Source organism: Canis aureus, chromosome 15, assembly GCF_053574225.1.
Source record: "Canis aureus isolate CA01 chromosome 15, VMU_Caureus_v.1.0, whole genome shotgun sequence".
NCBI classification, from domain to species: Eukaryota; Metazoa; Chordata; class Mammalia; order Carnivora; family Canidae; genus Canis; species Canis aureus.
In genome coordinates, this window is record NC_135625.1 from 53,841,643 (window position 1) to 53,861,074 (window position 19,432).

The window sequence follows — 19,432 nt, forward strand, 5'->3', positions numbered from 1 at the left end:
ATCATTTCTGTTCAGCTCTTGACTTTTGACTAGTTTTGAGAAGGTTAGGAATTACTGGCCCAGGGTCCCTACCCTAATGTCACACACATTCTCCTGGCCCCCAAAGTGGCAGGGAAAGATGATTCCCAGGCAGGCTCTTACTGCACACCGAGTCGGCAGGTGTGTGACACTCCTGGGCAGCCAGGGTGGCTGGGATCACCAGCAGATGTGGCATGTGCATGGAATATAACTGCCCATGAACAAAAAACATTGTTGAGGTGTGATTATTTTAATGAAGATTTTACATTTAAGCTAACGTTAGTACAATCTCTCAGCAGGTCCATAATTGGGTGGATGATGACTAGGAATAGGGTACCGTTTCCCTGGGTGTGTTGTGTTGGGTTCCAGATGGGCCCAGAAACGCATCTTCATCTGTACCAGGCTATACCGTCAACCCCACACCTGTGGAGGAGGGTGGGGAGCTCGACATAAGATGCCTGAGCACACATTCCACCTTGACTTCCTCAGGAGGTATGGACAGGATTGGGTTTTCTAGTGAGGCCTTTCTGGTTGACCCTAAGTTAGGGTCAGGGTGCATCTGTTGATGGAAAGATCCAGAGTCCTATGGGGTTAGGGTCATTGCCGTCTTCATTACAGATAAACTGGATGAAAGCACACCTGTGTCCTGTGCGGACATGCAGCACTTGCTTTGTTCAGGTGGGGAGGCAGCTGGGCCACCCTTGACTCGTCTGGGATGTGCAGCAAAGTCCCACTGACCTGCGTTCTGTGTCTTGCTTTCAAATTCAGCGCATGAATTAGACTCCAACGTCAGAGTGCCGGCGCCTGTGCTCCTGGGTAGATACGCAGTGTGATTGCTCATGGAGACAGAGGTGGTGGGGTTTACTGTAATGTGAGATTTAAATGTAATTAAAGGGGAACTTGAACAAATTCTGTAGATCACAGGGAGGAAACTGATGCTTCTACTGTTTGCCCTCAGTGTTTGCACGCAGCCAGTTGTAGGAAACAAGCTTGAGCTTAAATCCAGGCCCACTTTGGAGGTCCTGCGGGCTCAGCGCCAGAGCAGCGCAGGAGAGCCCATGCGGCCATCAAGCGAGCCCCATGAGCTTTTTGGTTTCCCGGTGCATGCAGGTGAGGTCTGTGCTGCGGCTGAGGAGTGTACAGTAGCAGAACTGCGTCTGAATAAAAAATACTTCACATACCTTCATTAAAAATACTTTACGCTAAAGCACACCATCATCTGAAGTCACCTGAGCTGTCAGGGTCATCACATCACAGGCCACTGTAGCACATAGGATAATAGTGAAAAGTTTAGAATAGTGCAAGAATTACCAAAATGTAACACAGAGACAGTAAGTGAGCAAATGCTGTGGAGAAGTGGGGCCGATGGGCGTGCTGGATGCAGGGTTGCCACAAATTTGTAAATCGCTAAAATTTGTAAGAAAAACAAACAAACAAAAACCCAACAAAAACTCAATATCTGTGAAGGACGACGAAGCAAGGCGTGCCTGTCATTAAAAAGCCAATTCAGAAGTCCAAAATCATGGCAACACTTTGAGCACATCAGTGGATTAGCTCATTCCAGCGTGGCAGGGGCTGGAGTCTCGTCCCTGACCCTGTGTGTCACCAGGCCACTTCTCCCTGGATGGCTGGGGAAAATAGCTAAAAATAGAATTGGTTTTTAGCCCACTTTCTTAATTTCAGAGCAGTAGAGAGCAGTGCACTTGACACCTCTGGGCTGCCATATGCAGTGCCACCAAACACCTGAGTGAAGCGCTGGGGACCAGGCCAGCATGCCATGCACAGGGGTCCTCCTGGATGCCCATGTGTACCTGGGGGCAGCATGGCTGGACCACAGCCACCTCATGTCTGTAGCAGTGCCGTGCACTCACCAGGGAGTAACATGCAGGCCGTGGGGATCCCTCTGTGCTTTCTGGGGTGACGGCCAGAACACCCCTGTCCTTTTCACTCACCTTTAGTCTATGTCTTTTATTCATGTTTCATTTTAAAACTACAAGGAAGTACAGACAAAAAGGCTTCACATAATCAGTACGCAGAGTGAACAGATGTAAACATTTCAAGACCTTTCACATGTTGCCTGTGGATTTTTTAACACATAGGGCACGCTTGCATTCCTTTTGGGGCGGGACATGGTCCTCCGTCTTCATTCTGAGGCTCGAAAGAAAAACAGGAAGATTCTTTATTCTTGCCCTTGAGCACAGCATCCACACTTCTCTGCCAAACTTGGTTGATATGTTGTCTAAGAGCCACTGGCTCCACAGTCTTTGCTGGGTGCTGCTGTCCTCATGGGTGAGGAGGAGGGCTTGCCTACCCAAGCAAGGGGGCCTGCCTCCTCTGACTCGGATCTCTTGCTCTCAACCTCTGAGGCAGTGTGTGCTTGCCTTCTTCTGCCCTCCCAGGGCAGGCAGCAGCTGCAGGGACAGTGAGCATGCCCCAACCACTCAGCTATCAACCCTTGTGTGCCCCGTCACCAAGAACCTCCCGGCCCCAGCCCCTGGGCTCACATTCCTGGGAGAGCAGGGCCAGGGGAAGGACGGTGCTAGCATGTGTCCAAATGAACACCTTGGCTTTCAGCAATGGCCTGGAAAGCATCCAGGAATGGTACAGTGCCCTGAAAAGCTTGCAGCAGGAGGACCAAGGGCAGCCCTCGGGGGTTCTGTGCAGCCAAGCTCCCTCCCAGTTCTGCACTGTCACTGAGGGGAGACCAAGGACCCACCTCTGTCCTTTAGACCTCATCAGAACCTGAGGTTTAGGGTGTAGTTCGTTGCTCCGGTTCTGAGGATGGTCTGCTAGCAATTAGGCCTTTTCATTTTGTGTTCCCTGGTTTTCTCACCCGAAGTGGGCGGAGTGGGGTGGGTTGGTTTCCCAGCAGAGCTCTGTGTCAGTGCCTTCCTCAGGACAGGGAAGCCAGGTGGTCTTTCTCGTATCGGGAAACAGCATGTCCCTCCTTTAGGCTCCCCTCATTCCAGCTGTTCCCGAGCAGCTCCCACCCTAACCCCAGTCTCTGTCAGCCCCTGAGCCCACTCTGTTCCCTTTCAGTGTCTGTCTGTGTGGCAGTGTCTGTGCCCCCCGCCCCCATGACCGCGGTGACGGTGCAGGGTTGGGATGTCTGGGTGTTTAACTAACTCTCGCTGTCTTTTTCCTTCTGCGCTCACCCACGCCACCCACTCTGCCTCTCAGACCTTGCAGTGTTCAAGGAACGACTCCGAATGCTAACAGTAGGAGGTAGGAAAATAATGCGCCTTTCACCTTTCTGGAGCTGAGGACTTCATTGGAACAGGGATGTGCAACTTTTCCCAGCATGTGATTGGGGGAAAGTTGACTGTTGATTGTACTGAAGTGCATTGTCCTGTCATTCATCTGTCACCCAGCAGGAAGAGCCACTTCTGTGTCATTTCCGTTTCTGTCCATTCTCACCTGCCATGTGTCTCACCACCGCTTCGCTAAGCTCATCTCTAGTGCAGGTGTTTGGATCTCCTGCCGGGCTGGTGGGCGCCCCAAGGCCACACAGCATTCTGCATGTCAGCTCACCCTCTCCACCTTCTGCGCTGTGCCTTTGACTGGGCTCCGGATTCTCTCAGATTCTGCTTCCTGGGCAGTTTGACGAGTTCTCTTTGATCCTCCTGTGTTTGAAGGACAACTTGACAACAATTGATAAAAACTTATTTCCCTAAGTAAGGAATCCTCAGTGACCTGGGGTTCTGGGCAAAGTACTTTTGAGGAATTCAGAGTGAAGTGCTGAGGCCATCTGCCTGTTGTCATTACCCTGGTGGCCAGTCTTCCCTCCATGCCCTGTGGCCCTAAGAAGTTCTCTTTTTCCTCCATCTTACCATAGCTGTGAGACCCCAGTTTTGATGATACTTTTTGTTTTGAGATCATCGTAGATTCATATGCAGTTGGAACAACTCACAGGGAAACCCGTGCCTCATGCCTAGCAGCTGGTCCCCTGGTGTAACATCTTGCAAAGATAGCACATCGATAGCACAGGGGCACCTCATCACCGGAGGGGGGGTGGAGCTTCCTGAGCCACACCTACTTCCCCTGCATCCTGTTCCCATTTAACCCCTGGCAGACCTATCCTGGGCCCCATTTCTATAATTCCTCAGTGAAAGAATATTCTGCAGTGGAATCACAGTATGTAACATTTTGTAATCAGCAGTTTTTAGTCAACGTGATTTTTCTGGAGTTTGAGCCCAGGAGGCGTTTTAACACTGGTTTATCCCTTCTTGCTGGCCAGGACTCCCTGCCATGGGTGTCCCACACTTGTTTCCAGTCTTCATTTGGAAGACCTTTGTATTATTCCCATTCTTTGGCTAGTACCATCTTTTGCTGAACAAAATTTTAAATTCTGATGATGTCTAGTTTGTCGCTTTTCCCTTTTATGGATTGTGCTTTTGTAGTGAAGCTGAAGATCCCAAAAATTTTCTCTTGTGTATTTTTTTTAAGATTTATTTATATTTATTTATTTTAGAGAGAGAATGATTGGGGGAGGGGCAGAGGCAGAAGGAGAGACCATCTTAAGCAGACTCCACACCTAACACAGAGCCCAATGCAGGGCTGGATCTCACAACCTGGAGGTTATGACCTGAGCCAAAGTCAAGAGTTGGCCACTTAACCTTCTGAGCCAACCAGGCATCCCTCTTATGTATTTTTTAAATGATTTCTCTGGTTTTCCATTTTACATTTAAATCTATGATCCTTTTAGAGTTAATTTCTGTATAAAACCTGAAGTTTAGGTCAAGGTTGTTTTTTGCTTTTGTTTTTTGCTTATGGATGTCCAGTTGCCCAACACCTGGAAGGTTTGTGTTCCTTCTGGTTTTTTTGTTTGTTTAAGATTTTATTTATTTATTCATGAGAGACACAGAGAAGAGAGAGGCAGAGACATAGGCAGAGAGAGAAACAGGCTCCATGCAGGGAGCCCGATGTGGGAATCGATCCTGGGACGCCAGGACCATGCCCCTGGGCCAAAGACAGATGCTCAACCACTGAGTGAACACAGGATCCCCTGTGTTCCTTCTACTGAACTGCTTTCTCACTTTTGTCAAAAATCAGTTGGACTGACTTGCACCGGTGTGTTCCTGGATTCTCGATCATTTTCTATAGTCTGTGTCTTTTCTTTAACCACTTTCACTCTCTGTTACCATAGCTACCGAGCTTCATTTTCCTGCTTCAGAACTGTTGTGGCTGTTGTAGGGCCTTTCTCTTTCCAGACAAATTTGAGAAAAGGTTTGTTTGTGTTTACAAAACAACTTGCTGACATTTTGGTAACAATGGTGCTAAACCTCCAGATCAGTTTAAGAGAATTGGCATGTTCACTCCATTGCTTCTGTTCTCAATCCATGAACATAGTATGCCTCTCCATTTATTTAGATCTGTTTTGATTGCTTTCATCAGCTTTTTGTAGTTTTAGTTTATAAGCTCTGTACATGCTTTGTTAATGTTTATACCCAGATTCTTTTTCTTTTTAATTGTAGTGTCAATGTATCATTACTAATATCTAGAAATACAGTTGATATTTGTATTTATGTTGTATCCTGTGGCCTTACTGAGCTGACTTATTCGAGGACTTTTTTTTTAGTAGATTCCTTAGGATTTTCTGTGTAGATAATCATGTCATCTGACAAGAGGAACAATTGTTTCTTCCTTTCTAACCTGTGTGCCTTGTATTTCCTTTTCATGCCTAATTGTCTTGGCTAGAACTTTTAGCACTGTGCTGAGTAAGAGTGCTGAGAATGTACATCTTTGCCTCATTTCTGATCTCGGGGGAAAACTCTCAGTCTTTCATCACCAAGTATAATATTAGCTGTAGATTTTTTATAGATGTTCTTTATCAAGTTGAAGTTCCCTTCTATTCCTTTGCTAATTTTTATTTTGAAGAAGTGTGAATTTTTTTTGTATCTGTTGATACAGTTGTGTGATTTTTCTTCTTTATCCTGATAGTATGGCAGATTACACTGATTGATTTTCAGATATTGAACCAGCCTTGTATCGTTGGAATTAACTTCACTTGGTTGTGGTGCGTAATTCTTTTTAAATATTACTGCAACTACATTTTCTTTCATCTATATTAATGAGGGATATTGGTCTGTAATTTTCTTTTTTCAACCATCTTTGCCATTCATATCAGGGAAGTTCTAACTTCATAAAATGAGGTTTTTTTTTTCTTTTCTGTTTTCTTTTTATTTATTTTATTTTATTTTTTTAGAAATTTATTTATTTATTCATAAGAGATACACAGAGAGGCAGAGACACAGGCAGAGGAAGAAGCAGGCTCCTTGCAGGGAGCCTAATATGGGACTCAATCCCGGATCCTGTGATCTTGCCCTGAGCCGAAGGCAGATGCTCAACCGCTGAGCCACCCAGGCATCCCTCTGTTTTCTATTTTGAGAGAGATTTTGTAGAGCTGGTGTTAACTCTTCTTTTAAGCATTTGGTAGGTTCTCCAACAAAACCATGTGGGTTTGGAGATTCCTTTTTCAGAAGCTTTTTATTTATGAATTCAGTATCTTTAATAGTTGTAGAGCCATTGCAGATTATCTGTTTCATACTGGGTGAGTAGTGGCAGTTTGTATTGTTCTAGGAATGGTTCGTGTCATCTGAGTTGTCAAATGTGTATATATAGAGAGTTGTCCATAGTATTCCCTTAGTATCTTGTTGACCCTGCAGGGGGTCTGTATTGCCATCCTGTTTTGTTCCTGATATTGGTAATTTGTCTCTTTTTCTTTGTTAGTCTTGTTAGAGATTTGTTAGTGTTACTGATCTTTTCAGAGAACCAGCTCCTTGTTTCATTGATTTTTCTCTATTTTGGTGCTTACAGTTTCAATAGATTTCTGCTCTTTATTATTTCCTTACTTCTGCTTTCTGCATGGTTTTTCCCTCCCATTTATTAGGGTCTTGTGGTGAGAGCTTAGATTATTAATTTGGGGTTTTCCTCTGTTTTTTTTTTTTTTTTTTTTTTTTATTTATTTAGACACAAAGAGAGAAGAGGAGAGAGGGGAGGAAGAGAGAGCACGCACGGGGCAGAGGGAGAGGGAGAATCCCAAGCAGATTCCAGCTGAGCTTAGAGCCTGACACGGGGCCCAATCTCACAACCCTGAGAACATGACCTGAGCCGAAGTGAAGAGTCAGACACTTAACTGACTGAGCCATTTGGATACCTTGAGACATTTCTTCTCTTGTGATGTGTATAACTGCTATAAATTTCCCTCGGGGAACTGCTTTAGCTGTTCCACAAAGTTTGGTATGTTGTATTTTCATTTTCATGCAGTTCAGTGTATTGGTATCTCCTTTAATACTTCTTCTGTGACCATGGATTATTTAGGAGTGTGTTTCATTTCCAATAATTTGGAGATATTCCTTATGTCTTTCTATTATTGATTTCTTATTACTCTGATTAGAGAGTGCACTCTGTGATTTCAATTCTGCTAAACTTGTTGAGGATTTTTTATGGCCCAGTGAATTATCTGTCTTGGTTTATGTTTCATGGGCACTTGGAAGAATGTATATTCTGTTACTTTTGGGTGAAGTGTTCTGTAAACACCCATCGGTACCAAATTGATGGGATTTTATTGTTTTTTGTTTGCTTTTAACTGATGGTTGTTGAGTCCTTCTACATCCTTGGCGATTTTTCTATTTACTTTTTCAATGAGTTACTGAGAGAAGAGTTGAAGTCTCCAACTGTACCTATGGGTTTCTCTGTTTCTTCTTTCTATCCTCAATTTTTGGTTTACAAACTTTGTAGCTTCATCACTGGGTGCATGTACAGTTGGGCTTGCTGTGTCTTCTAGATGGATTCATCTATTTTCATCATGTAATGCCCCCTGTGTCTAGTAATTTTCTTTGCTCTGATATCTGCTTTATCTGATAATAATCAAGCCACCTCTGCTTTTGATTGTGTTTATATGATGTATCTTTCCATCCTTTTACTTTTAGTCTGCCTATGTCATTATATTTGAAGGGAGTTTCTTATAGACAACCATATAGTTGGGTCTTTTTTTTTTTAATCCACTCTGCCAACCTTTGTCTTCTAATTGGCATATTTAGATTATTTACATCTAATGTAATTATTGATATGCTAGGGCTTAAGTCTAACATCTAGTGTTTTATTTGTCCTCTTTTTCATTTCTCTGCCTTTTTCCTGACTTTATCTAGGTTTTGAAGCCTATATTTTAGAATTCTGATTTTACTTACATATAGTATTTTTGGTCATATCTTTGTGATTTTAGTAGTTTTCAGTCTCTTTCAGATATCCATAAATCCAATTTATCACAATCTACTGGTGTCCTTGTGTGATGAGTTCAAATGATATATAGAAAGTATACCTCTCTATATATCCCTTTACCCTCTTCATTTAAAATAAAATTATTTTAAATACTTTCTGTACATGTTTAGAACTGTAGACAGCATCATAAGTTTGGCCTCAACTGTCAACTGTAAGTTAGAAGACCCAAGGGGAAGGGAAGTCTGCTTTATTAACCCATACTTTTTATTCCATGTTCTGTCTTCCGCCCTAGTGGCTAAGATCCCCTCAGATGTCATTTCATTTCTTTGGAGAGAACTTTCTGTAGCCATTCCTGTAGGTGACAGACTCTCTGTTCCCTGCAACTGAGAATGCCTCCATTTCCCTTTCGTTCCTAAAAGGTGTCGTCCCTGGACACAGTTCTTTTTTTTTTTTTTTTTTTTAAAGATTATATTTATTTATGCGGGGGGGGGGGGGGCAGAGACACAGGCAGAGGGAGAAGCAGGGTCCGTGCAGGGAGCCCAACACAGGACTCGATCCCGGGTATCCAGGATCACACCCTGGGCTGAAGGCGGCGCTAAACCGCTGAGCCACCCGAGCTGCCCCCTGGACACAGTTCTGGGGAGACAGCTCTTCTCTTGCGCTCTGGGAAAGTGTTCTGCCCCTGCCCTGCCCCCTGGTTCTTGATGAGAAATCCTCTCTCCTTCGAGTGGCTTCTCCCTCATTTTATTCTGGCTGCTTTCAAGATTTTTTTCTTTGTCTTTAATTTTGAGAAGCGCAGTTATGCTGTGTTTTGGCATGGTTGTACTTGGGTTTCTCCTGTAGGTTCTTGCTGCCGCTTTTTTTTTTTAAGATTTTATTTATTTATGAGAGACACAGAGAGAGAGAGGCAGAGAAACACAGGCAGAGGGAGAAGCAAGCTCCATGTAGGGAGCCCGATGTGGGACTTGATCCCGGAACTCCAGGATCACACCCTGAGCCAAAGGCAGATGCTCAAGCACTGAGCCACCCAGGCATCCCATCACTGCTTCTTTGATCTGTGGGTGGAAGTCTCTGGCCATATGTGGGGCATTTCAGCCATGATTTTCCAGGTCCCTTTCTCGGCGTCCCTCTGTCTCCTCCCCTTCTGGGTTTGTGGGCGCAAAGTCTTTTGTTTATGCTACATGTCCCCGAAGCTTTCTTCATTTATCTCTGTTTTTCAGATTGGTTCATCTCTATGGTTCTGTCCTCAAAGTCCCTGTCCTCCAACCCTCGCCTCTGCCCTCCAGCCTATATGTCCGACTTTATTTCAGTTGGTTACGTTTTCCATTTCAGACTTTACCATTTGTTTTTTTTCTGCATCTTCAGTTTTTGTAGACTTAGCTTCCCACTGTCCCTGTCACATTGTCCCTGAGGACAGCTCCTGGAGAACCCCAAGTAGGTAGTTCCAGCATCCGTGCTACTGGGAGCTGGCGTGGTGTCTCTTGGTTATCTTACCTCATTCAGTCAGAGATATTCCTGGTTCTTGTTGTCAGGGATTCTTTTATTGAAGCCAGGACACTTGGGTATTAGCAGACTTGGAATCATACTCTGATCTCTGTTACAGCAGGCCCCATCTGAACACTGCTGTGACAGGGAGGAGCCATGGTCCCCATGGACATCCACTGTTGCTGGAATGGGCAAGTGGGCCAGTGTATCACCTCCTGAAGGGAACAAAGTCTGGGCTCCTTGTTGGGCTTTCCCTGAAAGCCCAGGATGGGGCTGGATGTTGGAGGGCATCGCAGCCTGTGGGGGTGCGTCTGGACTGCAGTGTGTGCTGGGGTTTTGGGTAGTATGAATGGTCATTGTGTGAGTTCTCTGCCCTGCTTGGCTGTCCCGCTCCTGACCCAAGCTTTTGTTGGGGCTTTTTTGGTCTGCATCTGGAGGAGTTCTCACGTTGCTTTTTCTTTGCTACAAGTCTGGGATATGGAAGCCTGGAAGGAAATCTGGGGACCTCACTGGCTGGTCAGCCTTCTTCACCTTCTGGCATTGTCTTATGTTTGTTTTACCCACTATGTCTGGGCTTTGTAGTTACATTTAGTGGGGAATAGATAGGAATATGTCAGCTCACCTTTTTGAACACGGGTGTCTAAGATTCAGTTTCTCATGTGACTAAAGAATGTAGAAGCATGGCCGGCCATTTGGAGGCTCATCAGGGCAGCCCAAGAGTAGTTAGCACAGGGTGACCAGGGCAAAGAGCCATATGCATGTCGAGGCTGGGGGCTCTTCCCACTCAAAGGTCCTGACAAGCTGAAGTTCTCTGGATCAGAGCATTCCCGGCAATGTGCACACCTGGTGTTCTCATCAGCTAGGAAAAATGCCCCCCATATGATTCTGGCTGCCATCCCTTAATACCACGAGCTGGGCACTGAGCACCTGGAGCCTCACCAGACCTATGCGGTGGACCGTTCTCATTCTGGATAGAATGGCAGCAGGAAACCGCTGCGTGTGTTTACGCAAGCCACCACTGCCTTCACTGCCCCCATATGAAAAAGCCAGGTTGCTTTTGTTTCAGTAAAGCAGAAAGGGGTTTAGAAAAGACTTTTAAGCAGAAAGGGGTTTAGAAAAGAGTTCTAAGACTTTAAAAATGTGTGCCAAAATGTTAAATGCATGCAGACTGTGGTCCCCACGGCAGCTTGGATGGGATCACCTAGGGATTCCTGGCCCCCACGTGACCAGGGAGTCAGCGCTGGGGTGAGGCCTGGAAATGTGCGCTTCTACAAGCTTCCAGCGGTTCAGACACACAGCTGTGTCTGCCTGCAGCAGCCCGAGTCCCACTCCCGGCACTTCTCCCAGTGACTCTTAGTTAGGCAGGAACAAGGACTGTGTGACCTTGCACAGCCGGGTGTCCCAGGCTGTGGCATTCTGGCGTCCAGCTTGTTGGTGTGAAGTGGCGCCTCTGCCTCCTCCCACACACATTAGCTTTCAGAGCTGGCGGGAGCCCAGCCTCCTGTATTGCCCAACAGCCCTTCCAGTCTCTTTCTCGACAGTCACTGTGACATGAAACAAGCACCTCATGCCTGAGGAAGAGTCCTTCCTTCACGTTTCTGTCAGTTGGAAATACGCTCTCAGCTGAGTTGCCTTGCCTAGCCGGCACTGCGGGACATGCTAGGGATTAGTCAGGCGATCTGTGTGAGCGGGGCCCTGGGGGGTGCCTGCTGCCTACCGTGTGCAGGATGGGTGCAAAATGGATGCCAACGGATGGTTGGGAGAAGGGGGCGGGCACTGTGGGTCCAGGCTGGCCGCGTTCCCTGCCTCAGGCCCCCAGCTCCCGGTCACTTCCTCACACAGGACGCTGGGCCTGTTCTACACCAGTTCCTCAGTTTCCACTTGAAATTCCTCCTTAACTACTGCCTATTTGCTTTCCGGTTAACTTACCCAGTGCCTTTTCAAGTCAAAATTGGTGTCTCTGGGACCTTGAAATACATTTTCTTCTAAATCATGAATAGTTGGTGCCCTGGACTAATACACATAATATGAATTTTATTCTCATTTAGCTGTGATGCTAGTAATATTCTCAGCTTCTGTTTGTTGCTAAAATTTGTGTTTCTGACTGTAAAATATTACTAATTTTCACCTATATCAGAGGTTTTTATGATTTTTCCTCTTTTCTTTTCTCTCCTCCGGGGAGTCCCTTCCCCTTTCCATAAACTGTGGTCCCCTCGTGGCTGTGCCCGTCTCTCCTCGCCCTGCAGGGTTCTACGGCCTGGACGAGTCCGATCTGGACAAGGTCTTCCACCTGCCCACCACCACGTTCATTGGGGGGCAGGAGTCAGCACTTCCTCTGCGGGAGATCATCCGGCGGCTGGAGGTAAGGGGACAGAAACCTCATGTACTTGTTTTTCACCTGTGTTGGCAGGAGGCCTCCAGACTAGGTGGTTCTTTGTCTTGGTTCTCTGGTTTCCTTCTCAGTGTAAGAGAGAGGGGAACATTTTTTTCATTTGGTAGATAAAAAATTCATGCTTTTTATTTTTACCGTCAGTGATAGCAGAGATAAAGCATTTCTGTGCACATCAATCTCAGTGGGAGCTCACTTCAGGTGTGCGAGGTCCCCCAGAACCCGCATTCTGCCGTCAGGGACCAGGTTTGGGCCCCAGGCTGCCCAGTGTCTCTGCCCCCAGAGGTCTGTCTGCTTGCACCACACTTCTGGTGTTTTCTTCTTTTCCTTCTCCTTTCCGGCCGTGGTTGGCACAGAGCCTGCTGGTTGCCGCACACGCACCACAGCTACACAGGGGTCTACTGCCACCTGCCAGTCTTTGTCTAGCCCCTCATCTGTACAGGGTGTGGGGGGTCCGTGCCTGTGCTGCCCATTAAGATAGATAAAGGAGGGGCAGCCCCGGTGGCACAGTGGCTTGCACCGCCTGCAGCCTGGGGTGTGATCCTGGAGACCTGGGATCGAGTCCCATGTCGAGCTTCCTGCATGGAGCCTGCTTCTCTCTCTGCTTGTGTCTCTGCCTCTCTTTCTCTCTGTGTCTCTCATGAATAAATAAATAAAATCTTTAAATAAATAAATAAATAAATAAATAAATAAATAAATAAATAAATAAATAAGATGAAGGAAACAAGTACTCTGGAACAAGGCTCCTCAGAGTGGATCATGCAGTTACCTGGGGCACTGCCTGGCATGCACGCTCTGGATCGTGGGTGGCACCTGGTGTCCCTGGCAAGCCCCAGCTGCACGACACCCAATAGTAGGGCTCTCCACGCCAGGCACCAGCACTACTGCTTGTACCCAGCCCTATGACTCAGTTGTGATAAAGGGGATCTTACTCCAGCCAGTGGGATCTGATCAGAATGCTCCCATGGGTGGTACCACATGTGGCTGTGACTGTGACAATCTAGAAAGGTCTAAGTGTCTATTGATGACATTGTCTTTAACTTGTGACTTGCATCCTGTGGTGTCAATATTTCAGCTTGGCCTTCATCACTTCTAGGCTGTAAGGGGAAAATGTTGACACTGTGACCTGGTGCAACATGAGGGTGTGGACACAGGGAGAGGTGTGGGCGTCAGGCAAGAGCGGGGAGGAATGGACGTGTCAGGGAAGGGTGGGGAGGGGTGTGTGTGTCAGGGAGGGGTGGGGAGGGATGGGCAGGATTAGCCAAGGGGGTCCTCTGGGTCTACACTGAGCCTTACCACTGCCTGCAGTGTCTGGATCCACTCCGTCCAGGAGTGGCCCCCAGCCCCATGCGGTCCTTGAGTTCTGGAAGCATGCAGAATACCTGAGGGACTTAGATCTTGAGGAGATAACTAGTATTGATACCTTGATCAGACACAGGCTGAGAATTAATTCCTGTCTGTTAGAAAAATTTAAATGTCACAGATGGTTATGTTCTGTTTCTCTGGGACATTACTGACTGGGGGCTCCCCTGGCTCAGACCTCAGAAACTGCACCCCTTGGAGACTAGTCCTTCTCCAGATGAGCCTGTCTGTGGGCCTAGGCCATGTGGGCCCCACCCCGTAGGTGTCCCAGGCACCTGGGCCAGTCTGTTTGTGGAAAGCAGAGATTGGGGCAGTCTTCGTAAGGGCTGGCATGGTGCTCCTGCCCCCTTCCCTTCCCACACGTCTCCAGAGGGGAGCCCAGCCCTCCTCCTGAGCCATGTTTCTAGGGGTGTGCAGAGCCCTGTGCTTGACCTCCTCAGCCTTGAGTCCCGGTGGCCCCGACCCCCAGCATTAGGAAGGGCAAAGCCCTCTGCTGTCACTTGCAGCCCAGGAGGTGGGCTCTTGCTATGTGAGACCTTGGCCACTGCCCCTCTTGACCCCAGGGTGCCCACATGCCAACCCGTGAGCCATGCTCATGGCTTCCAGGTGTCGGGGCACACTTGCCAGCAATGGTGTGGAGGTTCACACACATGTGTGCACACTGGGCTGCTGGCATGAGCTGCCAGGACCACAGGCTGGCCCGGGACACTGTGGCCTCTGAAAAGTTCTGGACAGAGGAACTGAGAACCGGCCCCTGAAAACGCTCGGCCTTTTCTCCTGGGGATTGAGCCAAGACTAGGAAAAACAACACGTGATCCAGGGCCCAGTCATCACGCATCCAAGTTAATAGCTAAACTCATGCTGATGGTGATCGACACAAGAGAGTTGCTAGTTTTTTTTTCTAGCTTTTAAGGCGTTCAGGTCAGGGAAATAGTGTTCCCTGGGAGTAAGGGGTGTGGGTCTCCCTCCCCATCCTCCCCTGCGTCCTCTTCCCTCCCTCTCCCTCCCCCACCCTCCACTTTCCTCCCTTCTCTCCCTCCTCCTCCCTCCCTCCTCTTTCCCCGCCAGACCTCCCCCGCCTCACCTTGCAGGTCACATTCAAGCCCCAAGAAAGACCTGTGTTAAGCTGAAGGAGGAGGTTCCTGTCAACAGGCACCCTGGTGGGGCCTTCGGACCCGTTTTGGGGCTCAAGTGGATCTGCATACCATGAAGCAGAAGCAGGGACTAATGCTGACTCTGACGTCAGAGAAATTGTCCCAGCCCACCCCATCCCTGGGCTTCATGGACTGGGTTTATCACCTGAGCCCTTCCTCTCCTGGCCAGGGTGATGGTGCCTGTAGTGCTTGCCCATTCTTGGCTCAGAGAGTCCTTCCTTTGTTTCCTAATCATGGTGCTATGTGCACAGATGCCCACCCTGCTCTGAAGGCAGGAGGAATGGTCCAGGGTGATAGGTGGCTCCATGCCTGTCATGGAAACCAGCAGAGCCTTGCGCCCTCAGCTGGGACAGTGTGGCTGCTAGAGGTGTTTTAGGGTCTATAGAATCTCCCTACTGCCATGCCAAGGTGCTTCCTTCTTTAACTCCTGTGCTGATTTGGGATGGCTGGCGGGTGGAGGGAGCAGAGGGGTCCTGGTCACCTGCCTCAGGAAAATGTAAACCCCCCCAGGCTGGGCCCTCCTGTGCCTTCATGTCCTCTGTTCCACTCTGGTTTCCTTTCCACTGAGCCCATGCTTCATCCTTCCCAGCTGTAATGTGAGCGCCGTGGATGGACACCCTGCTCTATTCCCAACCCTGTGTGTCGTGATGTGTGCAGTCACGCTTCTGTAGGACCCAGCCTTCCCAGGAAGGGTCAGTTGTTAAAATCTAAACACCTGTGAATCTTCAGTGACTGCTGAGCTCTGTCACCCACTGCCACACAGTCCCTTCTTTCTCGTGGTGCTGGCCCCATGGTTCTTGCTGGCCCCTTCCTGCTCACTGGCTCAGTGTGACGTGAAGGATGCATCTCGTGGCCCTGCTAGAAGTGAGAGGATGGTGTGGGCCTGGACCTGGCACCGCCCTCCAGCCGTGCGTCTCTGCCCCGGGCCCAGCCAGATCTGCTGCCTTCAAAGGGAGGCCCCTGTTTCTGCCAACCTTCTGGCTGAGGAGGCAGTGGACAGCCTCAGGCGAGCAGCCCTTGACAGGGTGTGTGTGCGTGTGTGTGACACAGATGGCCTACTGTCAGCACATTGGGGTGGAGTTCATGTTCATCAACGACCTGGAGCAGTGCCAGTGGATCCGCCAAAAGTTTGAGACGCCTGGAATCATGCAGTTCACCAATGAGGAGAAGCGGACGCTGCTGGCCAGGCTCGTGCGGTCCACCAGGTGCGGGCTGTCCCCTCTGCCCATGGGGGGAGGGGCGGGGCCACAGCCCCTGTGAGTGGCACTGGCCCCAGTGACGTGGCGGTCCCTGGCCAGGTTTGAGGATTTCCTGCAGCGAAAGTGGTCATCTGAGAAGCGCTTCGGTCTAGAAGGGTGCGAGGTGTTGATCCCTGCGCTCAAGACCATCATCGACAAGTCCAGTGAGAACGGGGTGGACTACGTGATCATGGGGATGCCCCACAGGTATGCACGCGCCCCCAGTGGCCTTCCCCACGGCCCCACCACCACCACCCTCTGGGGCTCCAGCCCACTGGGCATAGCAGAGGCAGAGGGCTGAGGGCCCCCCACAGCCCATGGCCTTTGTTTTCCACCTTCCCTCCTCCGCTGCTGTGGCATCGGGCTCACCTGCCTCTGTGTTCCAGGGGGCGGCTGAATGTCCTTGCCAATGTCATCAGGAAGGAGCTGGAGCAGATTTTCTGCCAGTTTGATTCGAAGCTGGAGGCAGCTGATGAGGTGAGGCACCTGTTTTCTTTCAGAACATCCAGCACAGGTCAGCCACTGGAGACCCTCAGCTCCACTTGTCACTCAGAACAGCCCTCCCTTTCCTGGGGGCCGGGGCTTCCACACCATACACAGGTGGCCAGTGGCCAGGTGGCCCCCACAGCCCTCCCACTGGGGGCAAGGATGTGCCCCTCCTCCCAGAGCCATGGGGGGAGCCATCCCGGGAAACACCTTCCCACCACGCCTTCGGGAATGGGGTTCTGGGATAGAAGTGGCACAGAGCAGAGCCATTGTGAAGCCTAAGCATCTCCCACTGAGGATAAAGACCCTGTGTCTGTGTGTCAGGGTTCTGGGGACGTGAAGTACCACCTGGGCATGTACCACCGGCGGATCAACCGTGTGACCGACAGGAACATCACCCTGTCGCTGGTAGCGAACCCTTCCCACCTCGAGGCTGCCGACCCGGTGGTGATGGGCAAGACGAAGGCCGAGCAGTTTTACTGCGGGGACACGGAGGGGAAGAAGGTAAGGCCGCAGGGATCAGCCAGGACAACCCTGAGGCCACAGTGTCCAGGATGGGCTCTGAGCCCATCATGTCTCCCACCTCAGGTTTCTGCAGTTTAACAACGTATTCTGGACAGACTTTGGAGGAATTCTAGATCGCGATACAGCCATGCTGCCAGAGGTGCCCCCTCCTGGGTTGAAGCAGCAGAGACAGGCAGGGATGCGGCGGGGGGGGGGGGGGGTGGCCAATCCCATCCTCACACCCCCGGTGAAGCTGGGCTTGCAGGAAAAAACTTACTCTGGAGGTGAAAGGCAGAGGTGAGGTGGAGGTAGACTGGGGGGTGCTGTGGGCAGAGCGGGGCATGCTGGCCGAGGGGTGCCCTTAGAGGAGGCCAACTTTTTAGGGCTGGTACCAAGCATTAGCTTACCGGTTCTATAATTTAAAATACTGTAAGTCTGCTAGACTGCGCTCGGAGGGTGACACAGGAAGCTGCCATCAGCAGCAATCGGTGTGGGCTAGGCGTGGTGTCGGGGACAGGAAGTGGGTCCTGTGCTGCAGGCACTCCTGCCCTCACAGAGAAAGGGCACGGACCGCGGGGAAGATGTCAAGGTGTGAAGGTCAAACTCCAAAGAAGGGCGGGCCTCCTGTGCAGCCTCTGGGAGCAGCACCGACACAGTGGCCAAGGTTAGCCATCATCCTGTCATCCTTGGCGAGGACACTGGCCTGGGCATTTGGAGCTAGGCAGGGGAAGGAGATTGCAGGAAAGTCTGTGCAATGTCTTCATTTGTGAGTGACAGACAAAAAGCCCCTCAAGCAGCACTCACCCAGAGTGCTAGACACGTCCTGGAAAGCAGTGAATAACTAGGTGAGGGCCAAAGAGAACATTTGAACTGCTCCGGATGCTGGCACGGATCAGTCCTGCTGTGAGCTGCAAAGTCAGGAGAGGCTGGTCAGCCCCGGTGCTCCCCAGGCCCTTGTTTTAGGGAGGGCTCTTCCTAGTGCACGCTGCCCACCCCTTGAGGACCCACCCCTCCGTGGGAGCCACTCCAGCCCTTGCCCACCCTCAGCCATGGATCCAGACCCCACACCCCTTCATGCCTGTTCTCGCTGCTCGTCTGAAACCCCCAGCAATTAGCTGATTTCTGCTAAACGGAATTTAGGGATCTGGAGCTGTTAACCTACCTTTCTCATTTAAGAAAACATCTTTATCCTCTGTCCACGTAACCAGGGTTGTTGCATAACCTGGGACAGGATGGGGCCTGACCTGGTTTGGCCCCTGGGGTGTTCATGGGGAAGCAGCCCACCCAGAGACTTGCTCCTGCCAAGGTCTAGATCGGGCACTGGGGTGCTGTCAGACGCAAGGAGCGGCAGCCAGCACCGCACTGAGAGCCTCGGGGGACAGCCTTGCTGCCTGGCAAGGGCCCCAGCGGCTTCCCCAGGAGACCTGGACAGGAGGCTCTCCCCGAAGCACCCAACAGCGGGAGGCTGAGTATGTGCAGAGAAGGCGTTGGCTGGACTCCCTGTGACCTTCCTACGTGCCTCTGAGGATGCCCCTGAACAAACCTGTCCTAGCAAACATCCCTGCATCCAGAGGCAGGACACAAAGGGTGCTATTGAGTAGATCTAGATTTTGTCCCCTAAGAGGACATCGTAGACTTTCCCTTCCTGGCGGGACACACGAAAGCATCCAAGGGAGCAGTAGCTGTGTTTCACAGCGTAGGAAGTATTTGTGGATGTGGAGGGAGGAGCACACAGAACAGGGTCGGGTTGCACTCAGGAGCATTGCCGTTATGCTGCATACACAGTCACTGAGAGACACCTGTATGTGCAGCCTGGTCTCACCTGTTGTCCCTGCTGAAGGAAGCAGGCTCCTGGAGAAGTATCTCCTTCCAGGCCACGGGGCCGCTCAGCATAAGGCTGAAGGCTCTACCGTGCCAGAGAGCCGCCGTCCAGATGGCAAAGTCAATCTGATGAGTCAGTTACAGCAATTGAATAAGCTAGAAACCCCTAAGCACACATGAATACAAATAAAAGGCAAGAAGGAGAGGGTCTTGCAGATCGCCACTAGATACATGTGAGAGTGACACCTGGTAGCGCCCTAGAGAGGCCACTGCAGCTGCTGGGCAGGGCTTGGTGAGGAGCGGGACCCAGAGGTTCTCAGATGCTGCTGCTGTTCTCCTGACTGAGGGGAACAGTGAGTGGAAGGGAGACACAAAGCCAACTCCCTGCCCAGGCGACCACAAGGACACAAGCTGGCGTGGGTCAGGCCAACTGGGGTATCTCCCAGGATGGAGTGTACTGAGCCTGGTCATGAAGGATGCTGGAGCCCAAGGCTTGTCCAGGTGGTGGAGACAGGAGAGGCAATGAACTACTCCCAGTCAGAGCCCCCCAGAGTTGCTCTCCTGGTGGGAGGGTCCCACAGGCTATGCCAGCGTGACATCCACGGGCTCTGCAGCAGACAGTGGCAGAGTGGCAGGTGTGCAGATGGAGCGGGTCAGGACCCAGGAGGGGCTTGGGGGTCTTGTTCTCCTCCCACTTTGTTTCTAAGTTTGACAGGTTTTCAAAATGCATTCATTTTTGAAAAGCACATTGTGAC

General features: G+C 50.0%; 1 protein-coding gene across 4 annotated transcripts in view; it reads left to right on the forward strand.

Moving 5' to 3' along the window:
• OGDH (oxoglutarate dehydrogenase) overlaps nt 1-19,432 on the forward strand; it is a 71,681-nt gene that overhangs the window by 32,041 nt on the left and 20,208 nt on the right. For 2 of the 4 annotated variants that reach the window (XM_077849930.1, XM_077849933.1), the window contains exons 5-10: nt 3,199-3,243; nt 11,970-12,085; nt 15,679-15,833; nt 15,927-16,073; nt 16,253-16,343; nt 16,677-16,856. In XM_077849930.1, the coding sequence (XP_077706056.1) occupies nt 3,199-3,243; nt 11,970-12,085; nt 15,679-15,833; nt 15,927-16,073; nt 16,253-16,343; nt 16,677-16,856 (734 nt within the window). The remainder of the gene's footprint in view (nt 1-3,198; nt 3,244-11,969; nt 12,086-15,678; nt 15,834-15,926; nt 16,074-16,252; nt 16,344-16,676; nt 16,857-19,432) is intronic. The other 2 variants (XM_077849932.1, XM_077849931.1) reach the window with 1 other exon arrangement.